Source organism: Pristiophorus japonicus, chromosome 11, assembly GCF_044704955.1.
Source record: "Pristiophorus japonicus isolate sPriJap1 chromosome 11, sPriJap1.hap1, whole genome shotgun sequence".
In the NCBI taxonomy this organism is placed as follows: Eukaryota; Metazoa; Chordata; class Chondrichthyes; family Pristiophoridae; genus Pristiophorus; species Pristiophorus japonicus.
The window spans coordinates 121845937-121860706 of record NC_091987.1 but is presented as its reverse complement, the minus strand read 5'-3'; the positions used below and the strand labels follow the sequence as shown (position 1 = coordinate 121860706).

Sequence of the window (14770 nt, the reverse complement as noted above, 5' to 3'; positions counted from 1 at the left end):
TTTGTAATTTTTTTATAAGAAAAATCTGACAATATTTAGGTAGTCCTGCATTTTTGGGTTTTCAGATACAATGATTCAAAAAAGTTCTGATGTTCTCTTGCACAATAAGCGGTGAGATATCGGGGCCCAGGAGCGTCGTGATTGGGGCCCAGGAGAGGTGAGGGTTCAGGGGCAGCACGGACGAGCCCAAACTGCAATCTATGGATAGTGGAAGCATGTGTGCGCAACTAGGTTCGTGCAGCAGAGCTTGGTCTCCAGTCGTCTTGGTTAACCCTTGCCACTGGATCAAGACCTAGCTCTGTCAAGCCCCTGTGGTGGCTGGTGTGCAACGGCCTCCCCATGTTAAAAGAATCCACGCACAGGCACCTTCCACCCTTCAATATGTAGTTCAGGACCTAGAATGTCAGGTCCCTCATGTGAACTCATCCCCTTTTTGGTGTGGAAGCAGGTCATCCTCGATACGAGGGACTGTTTAATGCTAATATTAAGTAGTTCAAGTTTCCGTAGTGGGGTTTTAAAAAAAATGACAATGACACTGACAATGGCCCTCCGCACCCGAAGAGGCCTCGCAAATGCCGATTCTCGGTGTGCAATACGCATGTGCCAAGAGCTGGCTTTTGCGATCTGTCAAAATGTCTTGACAGATTGCCACATTCCCGGGAGAAGGTCATTCGCAGGCGGAGATTTGGGCTATTTGCCCAGTGAATGTCCTTCAAACTCTTATGCCTGGTAAAAGCCCACTTTTACCAGTGTAAGAGTTTTAAAGCATAGAAAAATTAAATGTTATTACTTATTTTTAAATAAAAAACCCTGTCGATGAAAGGAAGTTTATTTTTAACATTAAAACATTTTTTTTAATTTCAAAAAAATATTTTTTTCTCAAACATTTAATTTAATGCAATTTCTGTTAATTAAAAAAAGTGACTTTTTTAAAATTTCAGTTGGTGTTTTATTTGATTTTAGGGGTATCATCATTGATAATAATGGGAGCTCGGAGCTCCCGTTACTATGAATGAGAATACTACATTGTGATTGGTGTTCCAGGTTCCCGTGATCACAGGATATGCATGCATTCGTGGAAGAAATGGGCCCGTATGTTGGATTGTGCAACTAGGCTTCGGAGTGCAATTCTACATTCCTCTGGGACCACCAGGTATTTTCATTAAAAAATTTCTGTAGGAGGCGTCCGCCCACAGGAAGCCCCTGGCCATAATTTTCAGGCAACAATAAAATCAGTAATAATACAAACTTGCATGAGATGGAGGCATCAATTGTATCAATTAAATATGCAATTCAAATGAAGATTAACAGATCAAAATTGTAATCAATTAAATGATTTTTTTTTAAAAATCGATTGACAACCCTAATAGCTACATAAAGGAATTTGTTACAAACTTTAAAATGTTTGTCTAAATATACATATTACTGTTTCAATATTTGTGTAAAGTAACAAGCCCAATGAATATAATCCAACTCTCTCCAAACTGCAGTTAGAAAATTGTATCTTGAATTTGAAGTATTTGATTAGAACTGTCTAGTTTATAATCTTAATATATTTATGGTAATCATTGCATAGCAGAACTCTCGGTGCGTCTTGAATCTTAGTTTGACTTCAATATTTTGAAACACTGTACCCGCAGGCCGTGAAAACGGGGATTACTATAAAAGAGCTTCATCTGCTCAGGTGGCAGTGGTCCCAATACTCTCTGAATTGTGTAAAGCTGATCTATTTCACTCTCTCCTGGAAAAAGTGGTTGTCCATCACTTAGTTCGCCAAGAATGCAGCCCACGGACCACATGTCGACAGCCTTTCCATATGGAGCTCTGCAAAGGAAGAGAAGAAAAACAAAATACAAACAGAATAATTAATTTAGTCATATTACAAAAATATAGCTTTTCCACTTTGGGGGGGGGGGGGGGGGGAAGAGAAAGAGGTTGTCAAGATGGCAAACAGTGCAAAAACTTCTGAATTGTAAAATGCTGAAATCTAGTACATTCTGCTTGTAAATATTTTAATCCATAACTTAAATATTTCATACTTTAAGGATTTTCGAAGTCATATGAAGTTATATTGATGATGGGAAATTAACAGTCTCTAACAGTAATGTGGAGTGACACTACAAGTGTGGTGTGGCCAGACAAGTCCTGAGTTTCTACAGTTAAAATATATCTGGTTGCAACAGTGAAAATATAAACCAGCTAATTCAAATTGCGCATTATTTCCATTTATTAGCAAAACCCAAATTAGTCAAATTAACAACTTCAACTGACCATATATGAACAAATCTGTGGCATTGCAAACTTTGGTCCTATTTTACAATAAGTATGGAAAAAAATTAATTGGTCCAGTGGTCAAATTTAAATAAATACTGGCAATCAGCTGTGACTGCGAAATAGGCAAATATAAAAATACTAATCATGTGCAAGTTTATGTATCTTGTCCTTAAAGTCAATAAACTTGTACCCAATAAAAAGAATTTAGGATGGGAGTCAAATCACGGCATCCCGACCCACCATCGTTTATTGAAATAAACTGTATCCTACTGTATCATCCTCATGCTACCACATACCTGTATTTGAATAATGCACCATTATATATGGAACAGCCATGTGACTTCAATATTCACTGCCTCGGGGCTCTTCAGTTTGAAGCAATATTGAGCAGAATCACGACAAGTATTGTCTGTTTCCCTTTCATGCAAGTTGTTTGCTTGTGACTAATCTTTTGTTAAGTTTTAATATTAATTGAATGGCTTGGTTATCAGCCAGTTCTCTTCCCATGCTTTTATATTGGGTTTAGTGTCGTGATAGGCCTACTGATTCATGGAATATCTGCCTCTCACAGCTGGTGGCAACTCCAAATTAAACTTGTTGGATTCACTAAGACAGCTGTTGGAAGCCATTTTTTCCACTGTCTTCCTGGGTTTGGAAAATCTGGAAAATTACTTGAGGTTGCCGTTGGCTGCATTAGACCCCCATGCATCGGGAGCTAGTGGCCTCAACAGTCCACTAAACCCAATATAAAAATTGATTTTCTCTTCTACTACACAACAGCGCCCAGAAAAGCAGCTCTGAAAAGACCAGGGTGATGGTAGATATTATAGATATCAACCTGGAGGTTGTTCATCCTTAATGAGTCATCTGGTCAAATTATTTCAATATATACAGGTGTTTTGTTCTAATATAAAATAGTGCATCATTTCTCAGTGAAACCTTATTGTGTCCCTGTCAAATTTGCTTTTAAAAAAAAAACTGCCCCCACCCCCGGCCAATTACAATAGGATGCATGAAAAGTTTACCCAGAGAGCTTTGTGTAGGGCACAGATGGGTGGGGAGCTGAAAGAACTGCTGCAGCTCGCCATGGAAGGCAAAGTTGTGGTGAGAACAGAAAAGTTGAGTACTTGTTCACAATGGTATATAGCATTGCTTTATTTGATATCGAATCTTTGTCTTCCTGACACCAGCAAACATCTTCCACAGCTGGAATCAGATACCAGAAACCTTTGTGACTGCACTGACTCAGCCAATAATCTCCCTCCATGCAGTAACATATCTATCATCACATGCAAAGCAAATCTGAATTAGGATTAGTGAACAGTAAAGGTGTTATGCTAAGCGAACTTGCTTTTTACTGTAGGATCATTTAAGTCTCAAAACCATTTCAATATGTCACCCTCAATTCTAATTTGTACACAGTTCTTAGCCACCTAGGTTATTGAGTAATGAATAGAAACATGGAAACATAGAAAATAGGTGCAGGAGTAGGCCATTCGGCCCTTCGAGCCTGCACCACCATTCAATAAGATCATGGCTGATCATTCACCTCAGTACCTCTTTCCTGCTTTCTCTCCATACCCCTTGATCCCTTTAGCCGTAAGGGCCACAACTAACTCCCTTTGAATATATCTAATGAACTGGCATCAACAACTCTCTGCGGCAGAGAATTCCACAGGTTAACAACTCAGTGAAGAAGTTTCTCCTCATCTCAGTCCTAAATGGCTTACCCCTTATCCTTAGACTGTGACCCCTGGTTCTGGACTTCCACAACATTGGGAACAGTCTTCCTGCATCTAACATGTCCAGAACCTGGGGACTGGGAGAAATTTAGAACTCAGCAGAGGAGGACAAAGGGTTTGATTAGGGCAGGGAAAATGGAGTACGAGAAGAAGCTTTCAGGGAACATTAAGACGGAATTCTATAGATATGTAAAGAGAAAAAGGTTAGTAAAGACAAACGTAGGTCCCCTGCAGTCAGAATCAGGGGAAGTCATAACGGGGAACAAAGAAATGGCGGACCAATTGAACAAGTACTTTGGTTCTGTCTTCACGAAGGAGGACACAAACAACCTTCCGGATATAAAAGGGGTCAGAGGGTCTAGTAAGGAGGAGGAACTGAGGGAAATCCTTATTAGTCAGGAAATTGTGTTGGGGAAATTGATGGGATTGAAGGCCGATAAATCCCCAGGGCCTGATGGACTGCATCCCAGAGTACGTAAGGAGGTGGCCTTGGAAAAAGCGGATGCATTGACAGTCATTTTCCAACATTCCATTGACTCTGGATCAGTTCCTATCGAGTGGAGGGTAGCCAATGTAAACCCACATTTTAAAAAAGGAGAGAGAAAACAGGGAATTATAGACCAGTCAGCCAGACATCGGTAGTGGGTAAAATGATGGAATCAATTATTAAGGATGTCATAGCAGCGCATTTGGAAAGAGGTGACATGATAGGTCCAAGTCAGCATGGATTTGTGAAAGGGAAATCATGCTTGACAAATCTTCTGGAATTTTTTGAGGATGTTTCCAGTAGAGTTGACAAAGGAGAACCAGTTGATGTGGTATATTTGGACTTTCAGAAGGCTTTCGACAAGGTCCCACACAAGAGATTAATGTGCAAAGTTAAAGCACATGGGATTGGGGGTAGTGTGCTGACATGGATTGAGAACTGGCTGGCAGACAGGAAGCAAAGAGCAGGAGTAAATGTGTACTTTTCAGAATGGCAGGCAGTGACTAGTGGGGTACCGCAAGGTTCTGTGCTGGGGCCCCAGCTGTTTACACTGTACATTAATGATTTACACGAGGGGATTAAATGTAGTATCTCCAAATTTGCGGATGACACTAAGTTGGGTGGCAGTGTGAGTTGCGAGGAGGATGCTATGAGGCTGCAGAACGACTTGGAAAGGTTAGGTGAGTGGGCAAATGCATGGCAGATGAAGTATAATGTGGATAAATGTGAGGTTATCCACTTTGGTGGTAAAAACAGAGAGACAGACTATTATCTGAATGGTGACAGATTAGGAAAAGGGGAGGTGCAACGAGACCTGGGTGTCATGGTACATCAGTCATTGAAGGTTGGCATGCAGGTACAGCAGGCGGTTAAGAAAGCAAATGGCATGTTGGCCTTCATAGCGAGGGGATTTGAGTACAGGGGCAGGGAGGTGTTGCTACAGTTGTACAGGGCCTTGGTGAGGCCACACCTGGAGTATTATGTACAGTTTTGGTCTCCTAACCTGAGGAAGAACATTCTTGCTATTGAGGGAGTGCAGCGAAGGTTCACCAGACTGATTTCCGGGATGGCGGGACTGACCTATCAAGAAAGACTGGATCAACTGGGCTTATATTCACTGGAGTTCAGAAGAATGAGAGGGAACCTCATAGAAACGTTTAAAATTCTGATGGGTTTGGACAGGTTAGATGCAGGAAGAATGTTCCCAATGTTGGGGAAGTCCAGAACCAGGGGTCACAGTCTAAGGATAAGGGATAAGCCATTTAGGACCAAGATGAGGAGAAACTTCTTCACCCAGAGAGTGGTGAACCTGTGGAATTCTCTACCACAGAAAGTTGTTGAGTCCAATTCACTAAATATATTCAAAAAGGAGTTAGATTAAGTCCTTACTACTTGGGGGATCAAGGGGTATGGCGAGAAAGCAGGAATGGGGTACTGAAGTTTCATGTTCAGCCATGAACTCATTGAATGGCGGTGCAGGCTAGAAGGGCCGAATGGCCTACTCCTACACCTATTTTCTATGTTTCGATGTCCCGTCAGAATTTTATATGTTGTTATGAGATCCCCTCTCATTCTTCTAAACTCCAGTGAATACAGGGCCAGTCGATCCAGTCTCTCAAATGTCAGTCCTGCCATCCCAGGAATCAGTCTGGTGAACCTTCGCTGCACTCCCTCAATAGCAAGAACATCCTTCCTCAGATTAGGAGACCAAAACTGAACACAATATTCCAGGTTAGGCCTCATTAAGGCCCCGTACAACTGCAGTAAGACCTCCCTGCTCCTGTATTCAAATCCCCTAGCTATGAAGGCCAACATGCCATTTGCCTTCACCGCCTGCTGTACCTGCATGCCAACTGTCAATGACTAATGTACCATGACACCCAGGTCTCGTCACACGCCTCCTTTTCCTAATCTGCCGCCATTCAGATAACATTCTGCCTTCATGTTTGTGCCACCAAAGTGGATAACCTCACATTTATCCACATTATACTGCATCTGCCATGCATTTGCCCACTCACCTAACCAGTCCAAGTCACCTTGCAGCCTCTTAGCATCCTCCTCACAGCTCACACCGCCACTCAGCTTAGTGTCATCTGCAAACTTGGAGATATTACTCTCAATTCCTTCATCTAAATCATTGATGTATATTGTAAATAGCTGGGGTCCCAGAATTGAGCCCTGTACTGCGGCACCCCACTAGTCACTGCCTGCCATTCTGAAAAGGACCAGTTTATCCCGACTCTCTGCTTCCTGTCTGCCAACCAGTTCTCTATCCACGTCAATATATTACCCCCAATATCATGTGCTTTAATTTTGCACACCAATCTCGTGTGGGACCTTGTCAAAAGCCTTTTGAAAGTCCAAATACACCACATCCACTGGTTGCACTCTACTAGTTACATCCTCAAAAAATTCTAGAAGATGTCAAGCATGATTCCCCTTTCATAAATCCATGCTGACTTGGACCGATCCGGTCACTGCTTTCCAAATGCGCTGCTGTTTCATCTTTAATAATTGATTCCAACATTTTCCCCGCTACTGATGTCAGGCTAACCGGTCTATAATTCCCCATTTTCTCTCTCCCTCCTTTTTAAAAAAGTGGTGTTACATTAGGTACCCTCTAGTCCCTAGGAACTGATCCAGAGTCGATAGACTGTTGGAAAATGATCACCAATGCATCCACTATTTCTAGGGCCACTTCCTTAAGTACTCTGGGATGCAGACTATCAGGCCCTGGGGATTTATCGGCCTTCAATCCCATCAATTTTCCTAACACAATTTCCTGACTAATAAGGATTTCCTTCAGTTGCTCCTTCTCGCTAGACCCTCGGTCCCCTAGTATTTCCGGAAGATTATTTGTGTGTTCCTTCGTGAAGACAGAACCAAAGTATTTGTTCAATTGGTCTGCCATTTCTTTGTTCCCCATTATAAATTCACCTGATTCTGATTGCAAGGTACCTACATTTGTTTTCACTAATCTTTTTCTCTTCACATATCTATAGAAGCTTTTGCAGTCAGTTTTTATGTTCCCAGCAAGCTTCCTCTCATACTCTATTTTCCCCCTCATAATTAAACCCTTTGTCCTCCTCTGCTGAATTCTAAATTTCTCCCAGTCCTCAGGTTTGCTGCTTTTTCTGGCCAATTTATATGCCTCTTCCTTGGATTTAAACACTATCCCTAATTTCCCTTGTTAGCCACGGTTGAGCCACCTTCCCAGTTTTATTTTTACTCCAGACAGGGATATACAATTGTTAAGTTCATCCATTTGATCTTTAAAATGTTTGCCATTGCCTATCCACCGTTAACTCTCTAAGTATCATTCGCCAGTCTATCCTAGCCAATTCACGTCTCATACCATCGAAGTTACCTTTCCTTAAGTTCAGGACCCTAGTCTCTGAATTAACTGTGTCACTCTATCGTAATAAAAGAATTCTACCATATTATGGTCACTCTTCCCCAAGGGGCCTTGCAGAACAAGATTGCTAATTCGTCCTTTCTCATTACACATCACCCAGTCTAGGATGGCCAGCCATCCTAGTTGGTTCCTCGACATATTGGTCTCGAAAACCATCCCTAATACACTCCAGGAAATCCTCCTCCACCGTATTGCTACTAGTTTGGTTAGCCCAATCTATATGTAGATTAAAGTCGCCCGTGATAACTGCTGTACCTTTATTGCACGTATCCCTAATTTATTGTTTGATGCTGTCCCCAACCTCACTACTACTGTTTGGTGGTCTGTACGCAACTCGCACTAGCGTTTTCTGCCCTTTGGTATTCCGCAACTCTACCCATACAGATTCCACATCATCCAAGTTAATGTCCTTCCTTACTATTGCGTTAATTTCCTCTTTAACCAGCAACGCTACACCACCTCCTTTTCCCTTCTATCCTTCCTGAATGTTGAATACCCCCGAGTTCCCAGCCTTGGTCATCCTGGAGCGATGTCTCTGTTATCCCAATTATATCATATTCATTAATAGCTGCTTGCGCAGTTAATTCGTCCACCTTATTACGAATACTCCTCGCATTGAGGCACAGAGCCTTCAGGCTTGTCTTTTTAACACAATTTGCCCCTTTAGAATTTTGCTGTAATGTGGCCCTTTTTGATTTTTGACTTGGGTTTCTCTGCCCACCACTTTTACTTTTCTTCTTTCTATCTTTTGCTTCTGCCCCCATTTTACTTCCCTCTGTCTCCCCACATAGGTTCCCATCCCCCTGCCATATTAGTTTAACCCCTCCCCAACAGCACTAGCAAACACTCTCCCAAGGACTTTGGTTCCGGTCCTGCCCAGGTGCAGACCGTCCGGTTTGTACTAGTCCCACCTCCCCCAGAACCGGTTCCAATGTCCCAGGAATTTGAATCCCTCCCTCCTGCACCACACCTCAAGTCACATATTCATCTTAGCTATCCTGCTATTTCTACTCTGACTAGCACGTGGCAATGATAGCAATCCTGAGATTACTACCTTTGAGGTCCTGCCTCTTAATTTAACTCCTAGCTCCCTAAATTCAGCCTGTAGGACCGCATCCCATTTTTACCTGTATCGTTGGTACCTATATGGACCACGACAACTGGCTGTTCACCCTCCCCTTCCAAAATGTCCTGCAGCTGCTCAGAGACATCCATGACCCTTGCACCAGGGAGACAACATACCATCCTGGAGTCTCGATTGTGGCCGCAGAAATGTCTATCTATTCCCCTTACAATAGAATCCCCAACCACTATAGCTCTCCCACTCTTATTCCTGCCCTCCTGTGCAGCAGAGCCACCCATGGTGCCATGAAGTTGGCTGCTGCTGCGTCACCCTCGCCCCCTGCCCCCCCCATAACAGCATCGAAGGTGGTGTATCTGTTTTGGACGGGGATGACCGGAGGGGACCCCCTGCAATACCTTCCTTCCACTGCTCTGCCTGATGATCACCCATTCCTTATCTGCCTGAGTAATCTTTACCTGCGATGTGACCAACTCACTAAACGTGCTATTCACAACATCCTCAGCATCGCGGATACTCCAGAATGACTCCAGAGTGAATCCACGTGCAGCTCCAGTGACGCAATGCGGTCTGTCAGGAGTTGCAGCTGGGTGTACTTCCTGCACACATAGTAGTCAGGGACACCGGAAGTGTACCCGAGTTCCCACATAGCACAGGAGGAGCATGACACGGGTCTGGGCTCTCCTGCTGCGACTTAACCCTTAAATTAACAATTTGGCAACAATATCAAAGGTTACCTACTGATAAGGAAATAAAAAGAAAAAGATTAAATACTCACCAATCCACCAGCCAATCACTTACCCGCTTGGCTGTGACATCACAATTCAATTTATTTTTATTTTTTTGTTTTACCTTCGGCCTCGATCTCCCAAACTGCCGCTGCTCCTCCCGAGCTCCGTGCCCTTTCATCGGGGGCTCAATCTCCTGAACTGCTGCTCCTCCTCCCCCCGAGCCCCGTGCCCTTTTATCAGGGGCTCAATCTCCCGAACTGCCGCTCCTCCTCCCGAGCTCCACGCCCTTTTGTTAGGGCCTCGATCTCCCGAACTGCCGCTCCTCCTCCCTAGCTCCGCGCCCTTTTATCAGGGCCTCAATCTCCCGAATACAAGATAGTGCTTATGTTGTCCATCACATCATTACAGAAATATTTCATAGGTTTCCAAAATGAAACATGTACAGGTTTTTAAAAATATATTATTTGTTCCTGGTATCTTAGAAGATTTGCTCTAGCAGAGCAAAACAGAACATGTCCTGCAAGTAAACCCCTTCCCAATGTTGTGTATGAATTTGTCAAGGACAGCAGAGTTCTAATATTAATTGGGGACTTAAATGGTTTACCATAGTCCTCAAAAGATTCACTTTTTGTGAATTTTAGAATAGTACACTGAGTTTCCCAATACTTTAGGTATTTTCAATATCTGCTCATTTCACTTTTAACAAATCTTCTGAAGCAATTTGATATTTTATAACAATGTACTAATTGTGAAGTAGCTCAACAACTTACCCAAGCAGTAGCTCAGGGGAACGATACCACCTAGTGGCCACATATTCTGTGTAATTCGCATTGCTGCCCTCTGACAAGTTCCGAGCAAATCCTGTTATTGTAAGAAGTTAAAAATGTAAGCATGTTATGTCTTAGCAAAGTCTCCAGATACTAAAGATAAATATTTAACATCTAAAAATTCCAAGACTTCAAGTAAATGCTCTTTTAAAAATATATATATTGGGGTTGTCACCAGGATTTCATTAAAATGTAATTGTGGTTGCAAACTGCAAAACTTTTTCCTACAACTTTGCTGAAGAAAATTTGTAGTTTTACTCATTCTCAAAAGCCACTTTGTTTAAAAATAGTATGTTTACTCTCATTGATTATACATTTTAGTCAAAAACTTGACTTTGCAAGCCGCAGACGGGAGATGTGGCGGGACAGGATTGGAAAGTGAGAAGGGAGTTGAAATAGAGGTTGCCTTGCTTACTTCTGTTTGGGATTCCCACAATTTGCACATATGGGAATCTCACTTTAAGTGCATATGGGGTCTCATGTGTATGGTATATATGGAATCACTTCTTGCATGTATGGTGGTCTCATTTTTGTATCGATGGATGTCCTCATATTTTGTAAGCTGTTGCATTTTATGCACAGTGTCTTGACTTTTACAGATATGGAAGTATCACTTTGCATGGATGGGATCTCTCATTTTGTGTGTATTGGAGACATTGTGGGTTTTGATGTTGGTGTGTCCAATCCCTAGCTCCAAAAGGTTCGGCATTCCTGTTCTAAGTAGATAATTTAATTAAACGCCAACAGATCACCTATTCATAAAGTGGCCATCTAGTACGTCTGGAATCAATGGCACTGATATTGTAGGTAAGGCACCAAAGTAATTAATTTGAGTTGATGAAATTAAAAGACATTCCAGTCTACTTGAAGGAGGAGAAACCTGAAGAAGGATGTTCACATATCATCGTTCACTATGACAGACTATGACTTGTGGAATAATGATGGCCAAGGAGATGTCTGCAGAATGGATTGACCAAATCTGCCCCCTCCCAAAGACAGCACAGAGCCACTGGTTAATCAGGCCGCAGACAAATAGATTGCGAGGGCAAGCACACGGAAAGAGAGGAGGAAAAAGTAAAGAGAAAATATTTGCAGTTACATGCCCATCTAGCGTAAATGTAAGTATTGAAATGGTTTATTACTGTGATTATCAATCTCTGCTCAGGACCCTTTGATTTACCCCACAAAGGAGTGGACTTCCTTGATGGCTCAGCAAGATTAACGAGTGAATACCAGAGTGAAACAGACCAAGAAAGTTTTAGGTTCAATTCCTGGTCACGTGTGTGGTGACAGAGGATGCCTGGTACCCATGGAACCATATTCTGGCAAAACGTCAATTTCTTCAAGAGAAGGGAGGAGAGAAAATATATGAAGAGGAATATATTAGAGTGACAGCGCTTCTGTAAGGACTCCACATTCACTTCCATTAAGCAGTTTTGGGCAGTGGCCAGGGGAAAAAAGTGTGCTTTAAATGGAAATTTGGTAAATTAACTTTAATCTCTGCTCTGTTCCAGCACTGCATGAATTTCCAGTGATGTCACACTGTCTGGTGCAGCTGCGAAATTTTCTCAATAAATGCAATGACTATTTGTTGCAATGCTTTTCTCCCTCACCCTAGTTACATGGCCATGTTGGAACATTACCCAGAGTCTGGCTGGCTGCTGCCAAGGCAGAAAGCTGCCTAGAATACATTCCCTCTGTATGTGACTTTCTACACACACACACCTGGTTACCCCGATTGACATTATGAAGCAATGCAAAACTGAAAGTCTGGGGAGATTGCTGGGAACAGAGGATTTCTAAAACAGGAATTCAGTGCAGAGGGAGAAGAAACTGCTCAATAAATTAATCGAGGAACAGAAAGCAAGTGCTCAATTATTACTGTAGATTATGAAGCTACTAAGCTTTTAAAAGTAGGACTTAATAACTAAGAGACAAGAACAAAAACCTTTGTAGCAGATTTAAGTAAATAAAAGTGAAATAAACACAGACTTTAACACTTAGAAAAATAGGTTAAATAAACTAAAAGCAATAAAAGTAATTGAAAGTCGTCAAATTAAATCCATCACAAGTATAATTAAGTATTAAAGGTGAATCAGTTAGCACTCAAAATAGATAAATAAATAACTGCTGTACAACAAATAAATAAGTACAGGATTTCCAAAAGGCATTCGATAAGGTGCCACATAAAAGGTTGTTACACAAAATTCATGGAGTTGGGGTAATATATTAGCACAGATAGAGGATTGGGTAACCAACAGAAAACAGAGAGGAGGGATAAACTGGTCATTTGGCAGGCTGTAACTAGTGGGGTTCCAGAAGGATCAGTGCTTGGAACTCAGCTATTTACAATCTATATTAATGACTTAGATGAAGGGACTAATTATAATGTATCCAAGTTTGCTGACAAGACAAAGCTAGGTGGGAAAGTAAGCTGTGAGGAGGACAAAGAACCAGCAAAGGGATATAAGACAGATGAGTGGGCAATAAGGTGGCTGATGGAGTATAATGTGGGGATATGTGAAGTGATTAAAAAAAATTCTTCCTACCAAAGTTAAAGATTTTTTTTAAAAATGGTGAGAAACTATTAAATGTTGGAGTTCAGAAAGATGTAGGTGTCCTCGTACATGAAACATAAAGTTAGCATGCAGGTACAGCAAGCAATCATGAAGGCAAATGGCATGTTGGCCTTTATTGTAAGGGGGTTGGAGTACAAGAGTAAGGAAGTCTTACTATAATTGTACAGCGCTTTGGTGAGGCCACACCTGGAGTACTGTGCGCAGTTTTGGTCTCCTTATCTGAGGAGGACATAGTTGCCTTAGAGGCAGTGCAACAAAGGTCCTCTAGATTGATCGCTGGGATGAGAGGGTTGTCCTATGAGAAGATTGAGCCTGTACTCTCAGGCGTTGAGAAGAATGAGGCATGATCTCACTGAAACATACAAAATTCTGAGGGGGACTAACAGGATAGAAGCCGAGAGGTTGTTTCCCCTGGCTGGAGAGTCTAGAACTAGGGGGCAATGTCTCAGGATAAGGAGTCGGCCATTTAAGACTGAAATGAGGAGTAATGTCTTCACTCAGCAGGTTGTGGATCTTTGGAATATTTTGCCCAAGAGGGATGCGGATGCTGAGTCGTTGAGTATATTAAAGGCAGATATAGATTTTTGGACTCTCGGGATATGGGGTTTGGACGAGAGATTGGAATTGATTTTAAAGTTCAGCCATGATCTTACTGAATGGCAGAGCAGGCTCAAGGACCGCATGGCTTACCCCTGCTACTAATGCTTATGTTCTAATGTAAGATTGCGGCAGCACAGCAGTGTGTCGGGTGATGGGATAAAGGAAATGTTCTCTTATTGACAGAATGTTACAACTGGTGTTGATAGAAATCACAGAAATTTACTGCACAGGAGGCCATTCACCCCATCATGTCTGTGTCGGCCAAAAAAGTGTTATTCAGCCAAATGCCATTCTCCAGCTCTTGGCCCATTGCCTTGCAGGTTACAGTACTTCAAGTGTATATCCAAGCACTTCTTAAATTCGATGAGGGTTTTTGCCTCTACCACCCTTTCAGGCAATGTGTTCCAGACCCCCACCACCCTTTGGGTGAAAAAAATTCTCAACTCCCCTCTAATCCTTCTACCAATTACTTTAAATCCATGCCACCCCCACCCGGTGAAGGGGGCTGGAATACAAAAGGGGAGGAAGCTAGACTTCAACTTGTGCAGTCTTGTTCGGGCGCCATCTGGAGTACTTCAGGAAGAATATCTTGGCCTTGGAGTGGGTACAGCACAGATTCCCCAGAATGATACCTGGGTTAAATTATGAGTACAGGTTGCATAAACTTGGCTTGCATTCCCTTGAGTTTAGAAGGCCATCTAATTGAGTCATTTAAAATAAAGGGATTTGATTGGGTAGATACAGACAAAATATTTCCTCTGGTGGGAAAATTCAGAACAAGAGAGCATAACCTTAAAATTAGTGGTAGGCAGTTTAGGAATGAATTCAGGAAACATTTTCAAAAGCAAGATACTGCGAATGCTGAAAATTTTAAATAAACACAGAAAATGCTGGAAATACTCAGGTCAGGCAGCATCTGTGGAGAAAGAAACAGATTTAACATTTCAGGTCAATGACCTTTTGTCAGAACTTTGAATTAGCTGATATGAAGTTAGCATCGACTTTACTCCCAGCCAGAATTCACAACAAATCAA

General features: G+C 42.1%; 1 protein-coding gene across 3 annotated transcripts in view; it reads right to left on the bottom strand.

Annotated features, from left to right (window-relative positions):
- The window catches only part of cdkl5 (cyclin dependent kinase like 5), a 180523-nt gene that overhangs the window by 54979 nt on the left and 110774 nt on the right, over nucleotides 1–14770 (bottom strand). For all 3 annotated transcript variants that reach the window (XM_070893967.1, XM_070893969.1, XM_070893968.1), the window contains exons 8-9: nucleotides 10501–10591; nucleotides 1635–1824 (exon numbers count right to left, since the gene is read on the bottom strand). In XM_070893967.1, coding sequence (XP_070750068.1) covers nucleotides 1635–1824; nucleotides 10501–10591 — 281 coding nt within the window. The remainder of the gene's footprint in view (nucleotides 1–1634; nucleotides 1825–10500; nucleotides 10592–14770) is intronic.